Genomic DNA, 18,705 nt, shown 5'->3' on the forward strand with positions numbered 1-18,705 from the left:
GGGGGGTTCTGGGGGCCCGGCAGCGTGAAAGGTGGCTCTCCCGCCGCTGCTGCTGCTGCTGGGAGGGGTCTTTCCTCTACAGGGGATTTGGCTACACTGACTGGCACTGACTATAATACTGCTCCATTCAGCCAACACTCTGTGCAGCCATAAAAGTTAACAGGTGTTTAATGTCAGGAGTGTTTCAATTGAAACTAGCAGAAATAACCATTGACAGGCAGCAGGGAGGAGTGAAGAAGCAAAAAAACTTTAAGTATTTTTTTTCCTTCTTCTCCAGAATTGAAATAGTTCTGCTGCTGAGATTAGATGTGGTTCAAATTGAAGCTCTAACAATTACAAAAAAGGCCATTTACAAATAAGGCTGAAACGTATTTTTACAGTTTCATTTAAAAAGGGTCAGAAAACTACCAAGGGCCAATGTTTCAGTATTGTGATAAACACGTATCTACACTAAAAAGCTAGCAAATATATACAAATATTACTTACTAAGTATGCAGAGATCACTGAAAATATTGGCTACTTATTTGTGAAAAAATACCCCAGTACGTTTATTTAGCGGCAGCCACAGTAAAAACTGCTGGGAAAATCCTGGAATCATTTGAAAATACAACGCAAATGAGCGTCATAAAAATAAACGTTTATTTTCATGTTGCTCCAGAAGCATCAGGAACTGAACGCAGCTCAGTTCGTCTGCCAGAAACCACTGACTTTAATGAACGCTGATCCACTTTATAATGGTATAATGGTAAAACTCTGGCCCAGTGTTGGATTTAAGACTTGGATTTAAGCACCAGGAAATACCTGAGAGAGAGAAAGGGGTGCACACACACACACCTTAGCCGACTCAAACTCAGGAAGAAATAGTGGGAGAAGTGAGAGCAGATAATTCTGGACTTCTGTTCAGGTGCAACGTCTGCACCCAACGACTGATAATAATGAAGGAGGAATATTTCATCCTTCGTTTGTCAGTTTTATCCTCCATTAACAGACAGGAATGTCCTCCGCTCCGCTGCAGTCTCAGCCGATTGGCTCGAGGCTTCGACTATTTACAGAATCACAAAACAGCACAATTTTTTGAGAAAAAAAAGAGAAATGTGTGGGAGCCCTTATAAATCGTTAATGAAATATTAAGGAAAGACAGTGGTCTAAATTTGGTCTAAAATGTCTATAAGTCAGGAAACTGTTTAAAACTCTGGTTTTTAAAATTTTTTTTTGTTTTTGTCTCATCATAAATACGTTTTGCAAAATTCAAAATTTGTTATTTTTTATGTCACATGTTAAAAAATAAATTAAAGTATCTGTTATTTTTTTATGCCACATGTTAAAAAATAAATTAAAGTATCATAAAACAAAGAACTGTATCATCATTACAAAAAAACTTTTTGATGGATTTTTTTCCAAAGCAATGTCTTTTTTAATATTAGTTAAAAGCTTGTTTAATCTTTTTCTAAATGTGAAAGCTGCGTTGTTGGTCAAAGTGTTAACTGTTAGTAACCTGTTGTCATTAACGAAATGTTTTCTCCTCAAATCAGAGAGAAAGGTTTTATCTTTATCTAAATTATACTTGAATCAAAAACATAGATAACAGGTTTGAACTTCATTTCTGAAAAAAGAAAGTGAATGCAACAAACGTGTTGACACCAACAGGTCAGTGAGACCTTTAATACCATTGACCTACAGTAACACAAACAAACTGTACATATGTGTTTTAAAGGAGCAACAGTGTTGATGTAAACAAGTACATATTTTTTGTAAAAAAAAAAAATTAAAATTCTGTCACTTTTTCCACACAACACCAAGACCGACTATTTGATAGGAAACACTAAGTCATATAAAAAAACAAAATTATGTAAAAGAAAAATAGTCAGAAATGTTTTCATTCACAGAATGAATATTAGGTCAAAGGAAAGTCTAAATGAATTCTGGTTAAGTCAAAGTGAATGTCAAAAATAGTTTAAGATTTATATATATATAAAATAAGATGAAATTTAAGTCTGAGCTAATTTCACATTCGTTTTTTTTTCTTTTTTCCCTAAATTCACCTCAGCTGCAGGTTCAAGCCTGAGATTGGCCTGAATTTCTCTGGTTCACTGACTTTCACTGAATAACTGCAGGGATGATGAAGCCTGATCTAAACCATATGGACTAATGGTGAACCAAAGTATTCTGGAGGATTTTCTCCACACATCCTTAGGTTTAGGCTGAGTGAATAATACTTACCAGAACTTTTTTTTCTTTTTTTTAAATATCTACATTCACTGAGCAGAGCCTGGTCGACCGGAGCTGACAAGAAGACTGCAGGAGAAAACCACTGCCGATCACCGAGGTTGGTCAGCGTTTGCTCCTCTTGGACGGAGGCTCCTCTGATTTCTGTCCTCCTCTGGTTCGGACCGCGGGGGGGCTGGACTCTCGTTTGCGGCCAGCCTTTGACGAGGCTGGTGAAGTCGCTGTCGCTGTCTGGCTCCTGGAGCCACTGAGGGAGGGAAACAAAGTCGATCTGTTTGTCTATTCGTGTCAAAGGAAAGTGAACGACACGTTTCTCTCTGCTAAAACAAGACTTCATGAAAACAAACATAAACACCTACCACACAATCAAAGACCTGGTCAACTCATTACAAGACATTCTTTAAGCTATTTCCTGACCTCATGCACCAGATTTAAGGTACAAATTCAAGCACTTCCAGGCCTTTGTGGACTGGAGATTTTTCAGCACCTCAGACCAAACTATCTAGTCCAGCCCATGACTGGATTCCAGAATTGTGAATTGAAAATATTTTGTGGTCCCCACTATTAGAGTAGCTGGAAAAAACCAACAACTTAGACCTTAATATGAGTATCGTAAACATCACATAATAACGTTAGAGAAAACTGTATTTTTGATTTTATTTTAGTGTATAAATTGAATGACTGACATAAATGTTTTAAAATTACATTATTATTAAATTAAATTACAGATGCAAATAATTAATAAAAGATATCTTACCAAATTGTAATACATTTCTGAAATAACAACAATCTTTATCATTATCTTATTTTAAGAAATGTGCAATTTTATTGTCCTGTTTGTCTTTTAACATGTCTGAATTAACATTATTCTAAATCAATGTTAAGGTTTTTCTTCCATTGTACTAAATATATTTTCCTAATTGGAGTCATTTCAATAATAAATATTATATTAGTTATTATAGTAGTTTGACAAATCCAGTATTTCTACTGACTCTGATTCTCTACTTGCAGGGATATTTATATTTTTTTTTAAATACCTTGTTTTGAAATCTCTTAAATATGTGTGGCATTCATTAGAGCAAAAATAAATTCAAAGTTCCAGTAAATGCCTGGGTACAACATTTGTGTCACTCACCGCGCTCCCGCTGTCGCCTCCTCTTTCCCGCTGTGTCGACTGGCCCTGGTGGAGGGTTTACTGGGTTTATTTCTGTGAAGAACAGTAAATAAAAACAAACATTTAACTACTAACAGGCTGTGACAGTAATGATGCTAATGATCGTCGCACCTCCAGGGTAAAACACATCTCGGCTTTAAAACCATCAGAGACTCATTCATTAGCACTGACTCCGTCTGTTGGACAGCAGGGCTCAGCGTCTCACTGTTTACAGATGCTGGAGTCCAGGGGCTTTAATGCCAAGGACGTGTTACCGAGACAGAAATGGAATACAACTTGGTGATGAAGAAATTGTTGATAGTTATAAATTCTTGAAAAGATATTTTTAGCCAACAGTTAGCCAATGAGATAGCTGGAAGGATCAGCCCAGTAGGAGGTGAAAAAAAAAAAAATTCAATATTGGACAGTTCACCTCAGAGAGAGGTGATAAACGGGTGAGGTGAAAAAAAAACAGTTCACCTCAGAGAGAGGTGATAAAACTGTCCTGACAAAGAGCCAAAAACACTTTGTGTCTTCACTTATTTGAACATCTTTTAACAACAAAACCCTGTTAATAAATACAGTACAATTTTACCATGTTTCATAAGTTAACTATCCTGGATGTGGACCAGCCGCAGGTGTCATGTCAATCTACCTTTCTGCCTCCAGACGAGACGCTGATCGGGTCGTTGCTCTGGTTGCGGTTCCTTTCCCTTCCTCTCCGTCCTCCTCCTCCTCCTCTTCATTCTGATCACTTTCCTTTTCTTCGGCCTTTTTGTCCTTTTTATCTGTAGAAGAGACAACATCACACATCAATTAATCTCGCCTTTGAAAAAACCTGAATAACAATGTCGGGGACATCTGAGGTTGATTTATTTCTGACCTGAATCTTCTGCAGTCGTAGCTGCTGCCGCTGCTGTCTTTGAGGGACGGCCCCTCCTCTTCTTAGGAGCCATGTCCTGCTCCTCCTGCTGCTGCTGCTGCTCCTCCACAACCTGGAGAAACAAAATCACAAGACATTATAGAAATAGAGCAAGTAATTAAAAATAGATGATTATATAGATTTTAATTCAGCATCAGTCCTGGTGAGGACATAAAACACCTCCTGCTGAGACTAAAAATGACTGCAGTGTCTAAAACTATTTATTTCTGTTTCTATATGTAAATACATAACTTTTATCTAACGGAGAAGATAACATTTGTTTTAATTAATTTGAATGTATTATTTTTTGTGAATTAGTGTGACCCAGGTACAATTAAGAATTTCTAAACTAATACTTTTTGTATTTTACAAATCTACTAATTTATTAAATCTGTTGTTGCTATTAATTAACTGTCATCACCGCTGTTGAAATTGTTACCGTAGTCACACATGACTGTTTTTTTTGTTGCCACAAGAGGGCAGTGTAACCACATCTGCTGTGCCGTGATTTCTGAATCTGACAAGACTTTCACTGAATACAAAAAAAAACCGTCACTATCATTCAACGATATCTTAGAGTAAGATTTGTTTTTGAACAGACGTACGTCATCCGGTTTCTTCTTCTGCTCCTTCACTTCGTCTTGTTCTTCTGACGGGTTCATCGACTCAGATGCTCCTGCACAGAAAAACAATATTTCACTGACATCAATCCATACAAGGAGTGTCCACACTTTTTTAGCCTGGTTAGCAACTAATAAAATGACCAAGATGAAGTGAACCACCCACATTGAAAACATTAAATAATTTACTTATATAAACTGAACATACTTCATATAGACATTATATGCTGGGATACTGACTGAATGCATGTGGCTGTATAACACAATATGATTCAGTTCTTACAGTATGTGTTAATTACTCATCATCTTACCATCCTCTATTTCAGACTGTTGTTCACACTCCTGCTGACCGTCTTCTTCTTCTACTTCTTTCTCTGCTTGAATTTCCTGTAGAAATACATATTAGTAGCGACATAATACAGACAGAGAAGAAGCTGCTTATTGAACGGCCACTAAATGTTCTCTCACTTTTATTAAATGTTAGAATGTAACAGGTAGACGCTAACTTTCCACACTGCAGTGAAATCTTTGACTGATCTCTGCGACACAAACAGACAAGCTGACCATGTTTCGTTTGACAACAAATCTCACCTCTACAGTTTCTTCCAATCCTTCTGTCCTTTTCCTCTTCGCTTCTGGCTCACCTGAAAAAGGAATGTGATTAACTGTGAATAAATGACGTACTGATTATGTGAACTACAGCAGCATCCTAAAGAACGAGCAGCAAAATAAGAAAAGCGAGTGGAATAAAAAGTGACTTACAGACATCAGGGGAGTTTCCTGCAGCTTCAGATTTCTCCGTTGAATTTTCAGCCTCACATTTCTACCACCGGGGACAATGACAGTCTTAACACCACGAACGGAGTTTACTAACGTTTGAAGAACATGCTTCACATTTCTCCTCTCACCTCTTCCTTCTCTGGACAGCCGTCTCCTCCATCCTGCTCCTTTTTCCGTTCTGAGGTCCAAACCGAAACAAAAGTAACTTTACACACTGTGACAATTCTGGCCAATCACAATTTACTTTTGGATTCAAGTCAAATTATATATATTATATATATAGATATAGATTTCAAAACAAATAGTATTTATATTTTTACCTAAAATACATTTAATTGTGACTGAACCAACGTTAGTAAAAAAACACGTACAAACATTCAACTGTTCTATAACTGCTCCTCTACTTCATGTCTCCACTGACCTGCAGCAGCTTCTGTAGCTCCTGATCGTCTCCCCCTGCGACTGGGACTCTCCTCTGGTTTCTCAGCTCCTTTATTTTGCTCCTTTTCTGAATCTGTCTCCTCCGTTAGTCTGGAGGATCTTCTGGTGTGAGGTGTTTCTGCAGCCTTCCCTTGAACGGTCTCCTTGAAATGTATACAAAATACTTCAAGTTTATATGGTTAAGAGTAGTTGGTGACCAGGGACGAAACTCTCGACCGTAAAAAAAACTTTTAATTCTCATTTAAAACTATGTTGTTTATCTACCTGGGATAGTTGCTCCTTACTGTTCTTTTCTTCTTTCTCCTCACCTTAAAGCAGATAAAAGATCAGAACCAGAGCAGACAGAAGGTGGCAGCATTTCTATCTCAGGTCTAAAGTTTTGGCCACCTTACCAGCTACAACTTTCTGACTGGACAATTTTCTTTTCCGCCCTCGTCTTCCTGAAATTGTTTCATCCTACAAAAATAAACACACACACGAGTGATGCAGGTTAGAGGACGGTTTCCTGCATTATTTACAAACATGTCTGAGGAAAAGTTACCTTTTCAGACAAGTCTGATTCCTTCTCGTCTTCCTGACTGTCTGCGCTGGAGATATTACCTGACAAAAAAAATTCTCTTTCAGTAAACATGAAAAGAAAACATGCAGTATTTGAAAGAAACATACATACAATCGTGTATCTGGTGTGTTGTTTTTTTCCCACAGTCACACGACTTACTGATTTGTTTGACAAGCCTGGTCTGACCCTTGGATTCAGCTTCTCTGACCTCCAGCTCCTCCACCTTCCCTGGAAAGTCCATGTCCATCTAGACAGTGGTCACAGGCCAGGGATGAACATGTTAGAGAACTTTAGACAATCAGGATCAGATGAAGTGACTGAGGATTCAGGCCGATCACATACAGTTTGGAGAGGAGTCTCCTCAGCTGCAGATCTCTCTGACTCCTCTGTCTTGTCCACTGGTTCATCTTTGGAAGAAGAGAAGAAAAGAAAAGCTGAAATCAACTTTTGTTTTTTAACATATTCACCTCACCCTTCACCTCCTCAGTTTTAGAAACTTTTAATGATGCATAATTTTAATTTTTAATTTCCTTGACATTTAGGTCCACTGAACATTGAGTCCACTCCCACCTGTAACTCCTGCTGCCGTCTTTGAAGGACGTCCTCTCTTTTTCTTTGGAGTCGTTTTCTGCTGCTGCTCCTCCTCCTTAGTCACTTTAAATATTGAAACAATTTAAGATTAGGTGTAAATGATCCGTCTCTGCTTTGGTGGAGTCCGTGCCTCTTCTCTGCACTGTTTCGTTTAATGATTTTTAAACCAGAAACAAACATATGTTCTATGAAAATCAAACTCACCTGATGTTGGTTCTTCTACGACCTGTGCAGTTTCCTCCGGTGGTGACATCACAGAGGCTGCTACCTCAGTTATAGGAGGCTGCTCCTTCTCTTCAGACACAGAAGAAGGAGGAAGCTGCTCTTTTTCTTCAGTCACAGAAGGAGGGAGCTGCTCCTTTTCTTCAGTCTCAGAAGGAAAAGGAGGAGGAGGAGGGAGCTGCTCCTTTTCTTCAGTCTCAGAAGGAAAAGGAGGAGGAGGAGGGAGCTGCTCCTTCTCTTCAGTGACAGAAGGAGAAAGTGGCTGCTCCATTTCCTCAGTCTCTGAAGGAGTAAGCTGCTCCTTTTCTTCATTTCCAGGAAGAGGAAGCTGCTCCTTTTCTTCAGTCTCAGAAGGAGGAGGAGGCTGCTCCTTTTCTGCAGTCTCAGAAAGAGGAGGAAGCTGCTCCTTTTCTTCAGTCTCAGAAGGAAAAGGAGGAGGAGGAGGGAGCTGCTCCTTCCCTTCAGTGACAGAAGGAAGAAGGAGAAGGTGGCTGCCCCATTTCCTCAGTCTCAGAAGGAGTAAGCTGCTCCTTTTCTTCAGTCTCAGAAGGAGGAGGTGGCTGCTCATTTTCTGTAGTCACAGAAGGAGGAGGTGGCTGCTCCATTTCCTCAGTCTCTGAAGGAGAAGAAAGCAGCTCCTTTTCTACAGTCTCAAAAGGAGAAGAAAGCAGCTCCTTTTCTATAGTCTCAGAAGGAGGAGGAAGCTGCTCCTTTTCTTCAGTCTCAGAAGGAGGAGGAAGTTGCTCCTTTGCTTCAGTCTCAGAAAGAGGAGGAAGCTGCTTCTTTTCTTCAGTCTCAGAAGGAGGAGGAAGTTGCTCCTTTTCTTCAGTCTCAGAAAGAGGAGGAAGCTGCTCCTTTTCTTCAGACTCTAAAGGAGAAGGTCGAGGTTGCTCCTTTTCTTCAGTCTCAGAAGGAGGAGGAAGTTGCTCCTTTTCTTCAGTCTCAGAAAGAGGAGGAAGCTGCTCCTTTTCTTCAGACTCAGAAGGAGAAGAAGGAGGCTGCTCAGTTTCTTCAGTTACAGGTGGAGAAAGCTGTTCCTTTTTATCGCCTTCACAAGGAGAGCAATGCTCCTCCTCAGTTACAGTACAAGAAGGCTGTGTCGCCTCCTCAGTTTCAGGAGGAGGAAGCTGCTTCTCCTCCTCAGTAAGAGGAGCAGGAAGCTGCTTCTCCTCCTCAGTAAGAGGAGCAGGAGGCTGTTCCTTTTCTTCAGGCTGTTGCTCCATATTTTCAATTATTAAAGGATGCTGATGCTCTTTCTCCACAGATTCAAGAGGTTTTTCTTTCTCCTCAGACTCAAGTGAAAACGACTGCTCCTCCTTCTCCTCACTCTTTGGTGGAGGAGGTTGCTCTTTTATCTCAATCGCTGGGGATGGTGGTCTTTCTTCCAGAGGTTGAGGACACGGCACAAAGTCTTTTTTCCCAACTTCTTGAGGATGCGGCTCTGACTCTTCCTTCGTAGACATGGGGAGAGGAGTTTGCACCTTCTCACCTTCAGAATGAGGAGTATGCTCTTCCTCCATAATTTCAAAAAAAGGAGAAGGTTCTTTGTCCTGAGCTTCAGTCTCATGAGGGAGCTCATCTTTCTCTGTAACACTGACAGTAACAGTAGGAGTCAGTTCTGAATCCACAGTTTCAGGAGGAGGTGGTTGCTCTTTCTCCTGACTTTCAGGATGAGGAAGCAGCTCCTCCTTTTCAGCCTCAGATGTGTCCATTGGTTCTGAGTTGATTAGACTCACCTCAGCTTCTTCCCTTAAGTTCTGGCTGATCAACCTCGAGGACACACTGCTGTCTGGGTCCATGGAGAGCAAAGTCAGCGCCGCCTCCTTCATCTTCATGTCGGCCTCCTGCAGCGCCATCTCGGCTCTCAGCTCCTCCCCGATGATCTGTGGTAGGAGTCTCGCCTCCGCCGAGGTGCAGACGTCCATGAGAGTCAGCAGAGCGTCGGCTTCAACCGGAACAGACGGCAGATCAGCCAGCCTGGATTCGGTTTCTCCTTCAGGAGGCTCGGGAGTGATGTCGCTCAAAGCGTCACACGTGTCATCAGACAGGGAGGTGGTAACGGTGGTGGTTACAGGCTCAGAGTCCGTGCCTGTGTCTTGGAGGAGAGATTGTTTTTTGGGCAGCTCCACAACTTCCAGAGTGGCTGAAGACATGGAGGACTTTGGAGGATTGTCAGACTTTTCCACGATGTCTTCTCTCTGTGCTCTGTTCTCTTGGCCGTCATCTCTTTTCTCAGCCGCTTTTTCCTTCTTCTCCAGTTTTTTCTTGGCACTCTTGATTCCTGATTTTTCTTGAGAAGGTTCTTCAGATGTCTTCCTCTGCTCTTTTGCACCCCCTTCTTTTTTCTTGTTCTTTGTCGTGTCGTGTTTCACAGCAGGTGGAGCTGCTGCACATTTGGCTTCAGAACTCTGGATTTTCTTGTCAGTTTTTAATGGAGTCTTTGATTCCACTTTAACTTTTGGCTTTTCAACCGTTTTGACTTTCTCTGCTGATTTTACTCTTTTTGAATCTTTGTCCGACTCAGAGCCAGATTTGCCAGACCTTTGGATTTCCTGGTCTGGTTTGATCTTCTCCTTCTCACACTCTGTGCTTTTTGGCTTTTCTCCCTCTGTGTGACTCTTTGACCGTTTTAGAACATCTTTGGAATGTTTGTCCTTCTTTTTACTGCTATCTGCCACAGGCTCCATGTCAGATCGATCTTCAGAGGAACCAGCAGATTCAGGACAGAGCAGCTGCTTAAGATCACTTTTACCTGCACTTTTCTCTCCTTTAGCCTTGTCTCTCTCTTTGCTCTTGTCTTTCTCTTTGTCCTTCTCCCTGATTTTGTCCTTCTGTTTCTCCTTATCTTTCTCTGCTTTCACAGCTTCAGTAGTCGGAGGTTTTACCTTCCTTGGATCTTTAGGAACCTCATCCACTCCACCTTCAGACACCTTTGCTTCCTTTGTGTTTCCTGTTTTCTTTTCACTTTTCATTTTAAGCTTCTTGTCACTTTTCTCCTCAGACGACACTTTCGCACTCACCTTTTGTTGAGATTCTTCTGCCTGATGTTCAGATTTCTTTTCCTGTTTTTGTTTGACTTTCACACGTTCATCTGACAAACTGCGCTCCTTCTCTTTGCGTTCTTTTGAGTGAGATTCTTTGCGGGACAGTCGATCAAATTTTCCAACTGATCGTTGTTTCAAAGCCCCCAGGGAGCCTTGCTCCAACTCCAGGATAAAAGAGTGAGTCTGGCCTTTGTCTAACAGCTTTTTAGTTTCACTGGAATCTTCTGAGACACTGCCGCTCATGCTCCTTAGCCGCTCATCGGATGATGCCGACTCCGACAAATTCCTACTCAGCTTAGGATGTGGAGTCTTAGGAGTTGCAGGTTTGAGTTCCTAATTTTGAAAGAATGACACTCATTATTCTTTAATTCAATGTCATATTCTTAAAAACAATCTCTGAATTTACTGCTTGAAATTGTTTACCACTTTTTTGGATGCTTCTCCTCCGGTGTCTCCTTGTTTTTTGCTCAAGGAATCTCCCTCTTTTCTAAACCATAAAAGTTAGACAAGTATTATCAGTATTAGGCAAAGTTAAATGTGGAGCTTAGATTAAATGTGTTTATTTAAATGCAAAGAGAATGTGTTTAAAGATGAGCGTCTGTTGACAAACCTTGAGTCTAGTTTCCTCTTCCGGTTTAGGGCCATTTTTTTTTCCAGAACTTTCCTTTCTTTTTCCTTTCTTTGCGAGCCTCTTTAGCCCTGGGATGATCGAACCCAGCAGAGTCTCTCCTTTTGGACCTTTTAAAAACTGTAAAATTCACCGTATTAAAAATGAGCCTATGTAAACAATATGTTTACACACAGCTGACCAACAGAAATACCTTGTTCCTCGGCCTGCACTGCTTTCTGTTTACGTCTCTCCTCCATTCTTTCTCTGTTTTGTTGTCTTTTCAGGAGCCTTTCCTCTTTATCCTTTGCCTTTAATCACAGGAAAGGTTGTGCAGAATAAGCATATGTTCAGTTTTCTGACCATTTTTAACACTAAATGGACTTAGTAGGACATCATACAGCGTTCCTCCGTCGTTCCTCCACAGTGACCTCATCGTCAGAGTCGCTGTAGTACCGAGAGTAGAGAAAAGGCTTGTGAACGTAGGCCTTGCGGCGTGCCTTGTGTTTCCCGCCTGCTCCTGGTTCCTCACTGGCATTTTTCTTTTCTGCTTCTTCATCTTGATCTGGCCACAGTAACAAAAACATTTTCATTTTAACTACAAACTTGTCATTATTGTACCATATGTAGAAATATTGAGAAAGATAGAAAAAATAAACACATTTTAACTACAAACTTGGCATTATTGTACCATATGTACAAATATTGAGAAAGATAGAAAAAATAAAGACCGTCAGACAGAAGCTCTCCTTCCTCAGATGACTCAGACATCTGTGCATTGTCTTCACTTTCCCCGTCAAACGAGGACAGGTCACTGGTGTGGACGGAGCTCACAGTGATGTCACTCAGGCCGTCCAAATCAGAGTCCTCTAGAGAGTATTCTGTAGAGAAAGACAGTTATAGAATACACGGTGACATTTATTCTTTCTCTTCTGCCTCTTATGATCTGTAGGGTCACAAGGCTGAGTCACAGCAGTCATCAGGCTACTGCAGGGACAGTTCACCCGCCCATCACAGGGACACATAAGAGATAATCAATACTTTAAGCTAAAAACTATATCAATTTAGAGTGAACAATTGACGTTATCCTGCATGTTTAGGGGAATGTGGGAGGAGGACAAGTTTGTATTTTTATATGATATACCGGTTATAAAACAGGAAAAGTCGCATCATGATCAGGACACTCACCTTCCTTTATCCTCTCTCTGGCCTTCAGTCTGGCCTGACTTGTAGATTTGAGATGTTCTTCATCACAGTTCTCCTCCAGGGGTTTCTCAGGTACTACATCACTGGTTGTGTTGTCTTTCTCCTCCTTTGTTGGATCATGACATTCTGACTCCTCGTCCTCTACCTTCACATCATCTGTTAACACCCTTCTTCCCACATCCGGCTGCTCTTGAGTGTCCTCTTTCTTAACTTCCACCATTTGAACGTCTGATGTTTCTTTTCCCTTTACTATCTCCTCCAGGACCTTTCCTTCCAGTTGATTTTCTCCTTCCTCTTCAACACTCATATCCTCATCCTTCTCCTCCCCCAGATGCATGGCCTCATCTGCAGCTGGAGTTTTACGGCCTTTATCTGTGCTTGAGCTGGCCCTGACGATTGCCTCCTGGTTGAGAGAGGTTATTGTATCTAGAATTGACATTGCGTCATTGGATCCAGTGGTGGTTGGAGCAGGAGCTGTAAAAAAAATCATCAAATATGGACAAGAAGTTTATGTGCTACGTACTTATATGTATATAAATAAAATATATATCTAATTCAGCAGCTAATCAGACATGAAACCCTACAAACCCTGCTCAGGAATGTTGCTGTCTGGCTTAGTCTCTGCTGGAGGGAGCGGGGCCGGCACCTCCTCAGAACTGCTGCCAGGTGACAGAAACTCACGCACAACCCTCTCCACCTGAGGCCTGAAGATGTGGTTGACTTTGGGATCTACCACCTGCGCCACAATCCTGTCCACGCCCTGTTCCAGCATGCCCGACCTATTGAGAAGGGAAATTTAATTAATGACAAAGTAAAATGAACATATGTAAAGTAAATAGTTAAAACAAAGTTTATGAGTTTCCACTTACTGGAGCACAAGCTGCCGTATGTTGTTCCTCAGCTGATTTTTGTTCAAATGTGGGCTCCATGTGTGATTAGACAGATGATTAGAGACAAAGTTGTCTACTCTTTGTTTTAGGTTCAGGTAAGCTGGCTGCCAAAGAAAAGACAACAAAGAGAATTACCAAACTAACCAAATCGTTGTTTTATGTTGACACAACACGTACATCACTTTCAAATTCTCCAAACTGTTATTCTACGTTTGCCTCCATTGTTTTTGAAATGGTTAAAATAATTGTGCAGTTTTTTCTCACAAATTCTCTCTGAATGTAAAACAGAACAATGTGATACACCTAAATGAAATTAGTGGGCTCAGAAAATATGTGTTTAAACTCTACCCCCTCTCAATACAAGCATATTTTGAGAGCAATTACATTTTCTGTGGGCAATATATATCAAATTCACGTCCAAACGATAAGCACCAAATGTAACGAAGATGCGATATAGGTTTGTGTAGCGTGGTTGTTCTGGTAAAACAAAAACAAATAAGAGTAACAAACGACATTAAATAATGTTTTCTTCGTTTCTTACCTTTGTATCAACATCTGCAAGACAGTCCCTCCTGAACTGGTCAAAAAGACCCTGTGTTTTTAAATGATTGACGATCATTGAAACAAGCTGAGGGTCTCCTGGCGCTAAACCCGCCATGACTTAGTTTAACGGCGAAGCTTAACCCAGCTCCGGCGAATTAATTGTATAAAAAAAAATTTGCAATGTTATACAATTGCACACGATTACAGTAAATTAGACTATTGACAATTCAGTGCAGCCAAAGTTGGAGGAAGTAATTAAACGGAAGAAATAAAACGTCACCGTCACTTGAACCGGAACTAGTACAGAAAATACGTCCCTCGAAAAATAAAGGTTTGAGAGATATTCTTTTTTTTATTTCTGAGTCACAAAAAGTATATATATTCCATAGTGTCCCAATCGAACGAGAAACGTATGTTGCCCAATCTTCAAATCAAAAAGGAAAATTACGTTGTAAGGAAAAAACACGATATAAATAATTTCTAATTAATTAACAAATCCAGAATAAATAAATTATACCACAATCAAATTCATATTAATGGTTGTTAAATATTGTTTTTAGAAGAAAAACGTTTTAGTAGAAAGATATAGAATAGAATACACTCACCAAAGGAAATCAAGAATCGAATCAAAAAAAAGAATGGGCATGAATCAAACAAAGGTCCAAATATCGTTTACTGTTATCATCCACGAAAAACGAAGGTGTTTCAACTAAGATCGACGATAAAATCAATAGAAAATATTTTGTAAAGTGTAACAAAAAAGGCTCTTTGGCAGCGGTGGGATTCGAACCCACGCCTCCGAAGAGACTGGAGCCTTAATCCAGCGCCTTAGACCGCTCGGCCACGCTACCATGCCGACAACGCACACATTTGCAAAGATAAACTAAACGTTTATGACAGAGCGTGGTCCAAAATTTTCATTACCACAGCTTCCACTTTTGTAGTTTAATATCAGGATTGGAGATGATGTAAATAGGTCATGGTTGGCAAAACTCAATTTACTTTTCATAGACTTTGTTTTGTAGCTAATTAAGAATATTAACTCATTTTAGGCTGGATTTATACATAAAACTACATTTCATGACTTATTTAAATCAAGCATTTGTCACATATTTTAAACAAATAATAAACAAAACCAACATTGTTGATTCTTCAAATGAAAATACTTATTTCCACATATTTTAAATAAATAATAAACAAAACCAACATTTTTGATTCTTCAAATGAAAATACTTATTTTTTCAAAAGAAACTATTGCCTAAACAACTAGTTTAATAACAATCATCTGTCTGTAGAAATAATGTGAGGAACATTTTACATATACATATAGCCGTAAATGAATATCCCTTCCTCTGACTGATCAATTTGAAGCCAAAAACTTTTAAAAGACACCTGATTGTATTTTTTATGAATATAATATTTGCTGACTAACATATGAGGCAACAGAAAAAGAACAATATAATACAGAAGAAAACTATCCATTGCTATAGATGTGAAGGATAAAAGGAATCAATTTATTTTATAAAATTTATTTAATAATAACTTCTAATACAGAACTTAAAACGATGCCCTTGCCCTTTAAGAAGATTTAGAGAGGAAAACATTTAAATGATAGACACGGCTAAGAAAAGGTACTTTGATAACATTGATAATAACGTCACACTGTACAACAAAAACAGTAAATACGCATAAATGATTATTTTAAAAAATGTGTTGGTAGTTTAAAGCCCAAGGCAGTAAAAGCAAAAATGCTGGTGCAGCGTCTCTTCAGGAAGACAGAGAAGATCCATTGGTGGAGGGCAGCTTGTGTCAGGTGGGTTCATTTTTTTGCTGCGTAGGTTGGGGGAAGCACTCTGTGAGAGTTAGCACGCACCCATGGATGATCAATGACATTTTGTAGAGAGAGGCGATCAATTGGATTGTGACGGAGCAGCTTAGAGATCAGGTCTCGAGCCCCTTCTGAGACATTTGGAGGGAACTTGAAATCCACCTGTAAAAACGAAGCAGAAATGTTTGCAACACAGACAGTGAAAGAAAAACATTTTGTTGAGTAAATCTTGTTCCTCGTACTCATTGGTGTAACAAAGTATTTGTCGATATTTGAAAACACAAACCTTTGTGATTCTTTTGTACGTTTCAGTGTGATTGGCTGTTTCAAAAGGTGGGTTGCCAACAAGGCACTCGTAGCAGAGGACCCCAATGCACCACAAATCCACCTTTTCACTATGAGTGTGTCCTTCAATCATCTCTGGGGGGAGGTAGTCCAGGGTTCCGCACATTGTACGGCGTCTATAAAGATCAGAAGACAAAACCATGAATGATGCGGAAGAAGCAGCAAACTAATGAGGTTAAATGTACAACTTTCTTACCTTAATGAAGGCGCATGAACAGACCAACCGAAATCAGCTATTTTCAGCTCGCCCCGAAAGCCCAGAAGCAGATTCTCAGGCTTAATGTCACGATGAATTACTTTCTTCTCATGACAGTACATCAGAGCATCTGCGATTTCCTCCATATACTGTACAAATTAATTTCCCAAAAAAATAAAAAATTACAATGTATTTTGATATGGTTAAAAATTCAGTTACATTGTATTTTGATATGGTTAAAAATTCAGTCTGCAAAGAAACAAAGCATAAACACTTACTGTAGCAGTTCGCTGATCATCAAACCGTCCATATCTCTGCAGTTCTTTGTACATCTCTCCACGTGGAGCATATTCCAGGACTAAAAACACTCTCTTGCGATCATGGAAGTAGTTGTAGAAACGGAGAATGTTGGGGTGTCTGGAAAGAAATGTAATTTTTTTTGTCTGCCATTGACAAGTTGTCAAGTTTTTAAAACTTAAACACGGTGTTAAGAGAACTTACAGACCCACGCTTTTAAATATGCAACCATTTTTTGTGAAAATTAGAAATAATTATTATTGTTTATTATTGAATAGTGTTGCAAATAATGTGAAACAATCTTATTTTAGATGTGTGTACCATGATAAGTATTTGACAAATCTGTTTATACAACATTTACATAAGCATTGATGAAGATATTCAATTTAAACAGGCAGCCCAACAAAACAATATATTTTTAAATACTCACTTAAGATGTGACTGAATCTCAATCTCTCTCCTCAGCTGATGTTCAACTCCTTCCTTTTCTATCTGTGACTTGAACAACACCTTCAGAGCAACAATTGCCTGCAACTCCTTCACTTTGGCAAGATAGACGTTACCAAACTTGCCCTTCCCCAGAGGTCGTCCAATATCAAAATCATCAATTGTGATTTTCCTGAAGAAAATGCATTACCATACATCATGTTGTTACATTGAATCAACTAAATTAAGTATCCAATGATTCATTAAAAAACATTCAGGACGTGATTATAACTTACTTGAGCATTAAACTGGAGCCTACACCTTCTCTGCCTGGACCTGAAGACAGAACCATTGTTAAAAGTGTCAGACTTGACAGGGTTTAAGCATCATTTGTAAAAAGGCAAATGATAGTTACCTGTGATAGCATTTCTGTCCATTTCTGCGTGTGGCTTCACCAGAACTCGTTGTGGACCCGCCATGTTTGGTGTTGCAAACTGTTATTCAGATCAAAGTGATATTTAGATTTGATTGAGATCAATAACACCTCTCAATCACTAGAACTAGACAGTAAAAATAATATGGATTAGCTTTTTTTAAACGCTTACCGGCCTTTGGAATATCTTAGGCTGATAGTTTTCTTTATTCTGCAAAATAACAATAGAGACTCACATAAGCTTTTAGTTTATATTAATTTATACTTATACTGTGCTGACATTCACAAACTGAAGTTCAAGCAGATCTAAAACAGTTTTTTAAAACGTTTACATGGAAATTAATGTAAAATTATCGCACATACAGTAGCTTGTCATTTGAAACGTTGAAAATGAAGTTAATTTTATCTAAGGATATATCCTGAGCGACAACGTGGGTTACAAAAGTTTTATACAGTTGGTACATAACATCATATTAACCACATGTATGACACATCCAGTTACACAGACAGGGAAAATGTATTGAAAATGTGTAAATATGCAGGAAGAGAACCTTTCAAATTTAGCAACATGTATGCTAAGCTAGTTAGCCAGGCTAGAAAACGTAATCCATTTAGCTTCAACCTCCGATGACAGATAGATGTTATCACAATTTAGATTACCGAATATGGAGAGTATAGCCTCGTTACAACACTGCCTTACCTGCATCGTTTCTGAAGTTACAGAGCGTTTATTTCTGATTTTCCCAGTCTTTGTAAAGATGAACAACAGACTTCCTCAGCCGCCAATGTTTTTAAAAGACAACCTACAGAACCACGATTGGTTAGTTAGCCGCACAGAGTGCACTCCCATTGGCCAATGGCCCTACAAGGGAATACGTGGGCTAGGTCACCAGATCTGCCACTCAGACTTCGACCCGCCTTAATTTTCCTGTTTAATTTTGAAAACGGATTTGACCTACCAATACAAGTGTCAAGCTAACTCACTGGAGACGCTAAATTAACCTAAAAATGTTACAGTCTATATCTTGATAGAATAAAACATTTCAGGACATGTGTCCTTTTTCTGGATTTTGGGCAATTTTAGCTTCTATTAGTCACTAATGTTTGCTGTTTTTAACCAGTCAAGGCTAAAGTCCTGGATAAACCCCTAAATATATAATTTATTTGGAGGTAAAGTTGCTTTTTAAAGTTATCCAAGTTATATTTGTAGCATTACTGTGATAATAGAGACTAATACTTTTGGTAGAGTATGTACATGTTTTGTCTTCATGCTGCATATACAATAAAGCTACATTCAACAGATTCCACAAAAAATAATACAAGACTTGTATGATCAAAAATGTTTATTCAAATTAGTTTCTCACTGAAACCTTCTC

The 18,705-nt window shown here is 39.3% G+C and overlaps 4 protein-coding genes and 1 non-coding gene across 5 annotated transcripts; all 5 read right to left on the reverse strand.

Moving 5' to 3' along the window:
- Nucleotides 1-1,634: 1,634 nt before the first annotated feature.
- LOC107989605 (ABC transporter F family member 4-like) lies at nucleotides 1,635-7,654 on the reverse strand. Its single transcript, XM_017039278.2, has 17 exons — nucleotides 7,497-7,654; nucleotides 7,272-7,355; nucleotides 7,044-7,108; nucleotides 6,861-6,948; nucleotides 6,684-6,742; nucleotides 6,535-6,598; nucleotides 6,407-6,450; nucleotides 6,123-6,285; nucleotides 5,830-5,879; nucleotides 5,684-5,744; nucleotides 5,513-5,565; nucleotides 5,233-5,308; nucleotides 4,907-4,977; nucleotides 4,263-4,374; nucleotides 4,035-4,167; nucleotides 3,362-3,433; nucleotides 1,635-2,473 (listed from the first exon to the last, which is right to left on the reverse strand). The coding sequence occupies exons 1-17, from the start codon at nucleotides 7,543-7,545 to the stop codon at nucleotides 2,332-2,334; spliced, it is 1,386 nt and encodes a 461-aa protein (XP_016894767.1). The 5' UTR covers nucleotides 7,546-7,654; the 3' UTR covers nucleotides 1,635-2,331.
- A 321-nt stretch (nucleotides 7,655-7,975) lies between these two features.
- LOC107989572 (myb-like protein X) lies at nucleotides 7,976-11,226 on the reverse strand. Its single transcript, XM_017039142.2, has 3 exons — nucleotides 11,169-11,226; nucleotides 10,982-11,045; nucleotides 7,976-10,891 (listed from the first exon to the last, which is right to left on the reverse strand). Exons 1-3 carry the CDS (start codon nucleotides 11,201-11,203, stop codon nucleotides 7,976-7,978), a joined length of 3,015 nt encoding a protein of 1,004 aa, XP_016894631.1. The 5' UTR covers nucleotides 11,204-11,226.
- A 6-nt stretch (nucleotides 11,227-11,232) lies between these two features.
- LOC107989573 (biorientation of chromosomes in cell division protein 1-like 1) lies at nucleotides 11,233-14,096 on the reverse strand (the record flags this gene model as incomplete). Its single annotated transcript, XM_017039144.2, has 8 exons — nucleotides 13,803-14,096; nucleotides 13,241-13,365; nucleotides 12,960-13,150; nucleotides 12,354-12,845; nucleotides 11,897-12,046; nucleotides 11,567-11,730; nucleotides 11,380-11,476; nucleotides 11,233-11,306 (listed from the first exon to the last, which is right to left on the reverse strand). Coding segments are annotated over exons 1-8 (1,410 nt in total), but the record flags the coding sequence as incomplete, so codon positions are not given.
- Nucleotides 14,097-14,573: 477 nt separating this feature from the next.
- Nucleotides 14,574-14,655, reverse strand: trnal-aag (transfer RNA leucine (anticodon AAG)). Its single transcript has one exon. It is a non-coding gene; the product is annotated as a tRNA-Leu (tRNA).
- A 662-nt stretch (nucleotides 14,656-15,317) lies between these two features.
- aurkb (aurora kinase B) lies at nucleotides 15,318-18,162 on the reverse strand. The gene is made up of 9 exons (XM_008326533.2): nucleotides 18,030-18,162; nucleotides 17,502-17,540; nucleotides 17,312-17,390; nucleotides 17,193-17,232; nucleotides 16,901-17,089; nucleotides 16,452-16,590; nucleotides 16,174-16,322; nucleotides 15,919-16,093; nucleotides 15,318-15,794 (listed from the first exon to the last, which is right to left on the reverse strand). The coding sequence occupies exons 1-9, from the start codon at nucleotides 18,033-18,035 to the stop codon at nucleotides 15,624-15,626; spliced, it is 987 nt and encodes a 328-aa protein (XP_008324755.1). The 5' UTR covers nucleotides 18,036-18,162; the 3' UTR covers nucleotides 15,318-15,623.
- Nucleotides 18,163-18,705: the final 543 nt, after the last annotated feature.

Source organism: Cynoglossus semilaevis, chromosome 15 (genome assembly GCF_000523025.1).
Source record: "Cynoglossus semilaevis isolate Cse_v1.0 chromosome 15, Cse_v1.0, whole genome shotgun sequence".
NCBI classification, from domain to species: domain Eukaryota; kingdom Metazoa; phylum Chordata; class Actinopteri; order Pleuronectiformes; family Cynoglossidae; genus Cynoglossus; species Cynoglossus semilaevis.

Bases quoted from the DNA above. Each gene is read 5' to 3' on its own strand.
- LOC107989605 (XM_017039278.2), bottom strand. From the start codon at position 7,545: ATGTCACCACCGGAGGAAACTGCACAGGTCGTAGAAGAACCAACATCA. The intron at 7,356-7,496 runs GTGAGTTTGATT...CAATATTTAAAG, and splicing joins CGTAGAAGAACCAACATCAG to TGACTAAGGAGGAGGAGCAG. The intron at 5,566-5,683 runs GTAAGTCACTTT...TTCCTTTTTCAG, and splicing joins AGGAAACTCCCCTGATGTCT to GTGAGCCAGAAGCGAAGAGG.
- LOC107989572 (XM_017039142.2), bottom strand. From the start codon at position 11,203: ATGGCCCTAAACCGGAAGAGGAAACTAGACTCAAG. The intron at 11,046-11,168 runs GTTTGTCAACAG...TTTATGGTTTAG, and splicing joins AAGAGGAAACTAGACTCAAG to AAAAGAGGGAGATTCCTTGA. The intron at 10,892-10,981 runs GTAAACAATTTC...TTTCAAAATTAG, and splicing joins GAGAAGCATCCAAAAAAGTG to GAACTCAAACCTGCAACTCC.
- aurkb (XM_008326533.2), bottom strand. The intron at 16,323-16,451 runs GTAAGTGTTTAT...TAATTTGTACAG, and splicing joins ATGATCAGCGAACTGCTACA to TATATGGAGGAAATCGCAGA. The intron at 15,795-15,918 runs GTTTGTGTTTTC...TCGTTTTTACAG, and splicing joins CGTACAAAAGAATCACAAAG to GTGGATTTCAAGTTCCCTCC.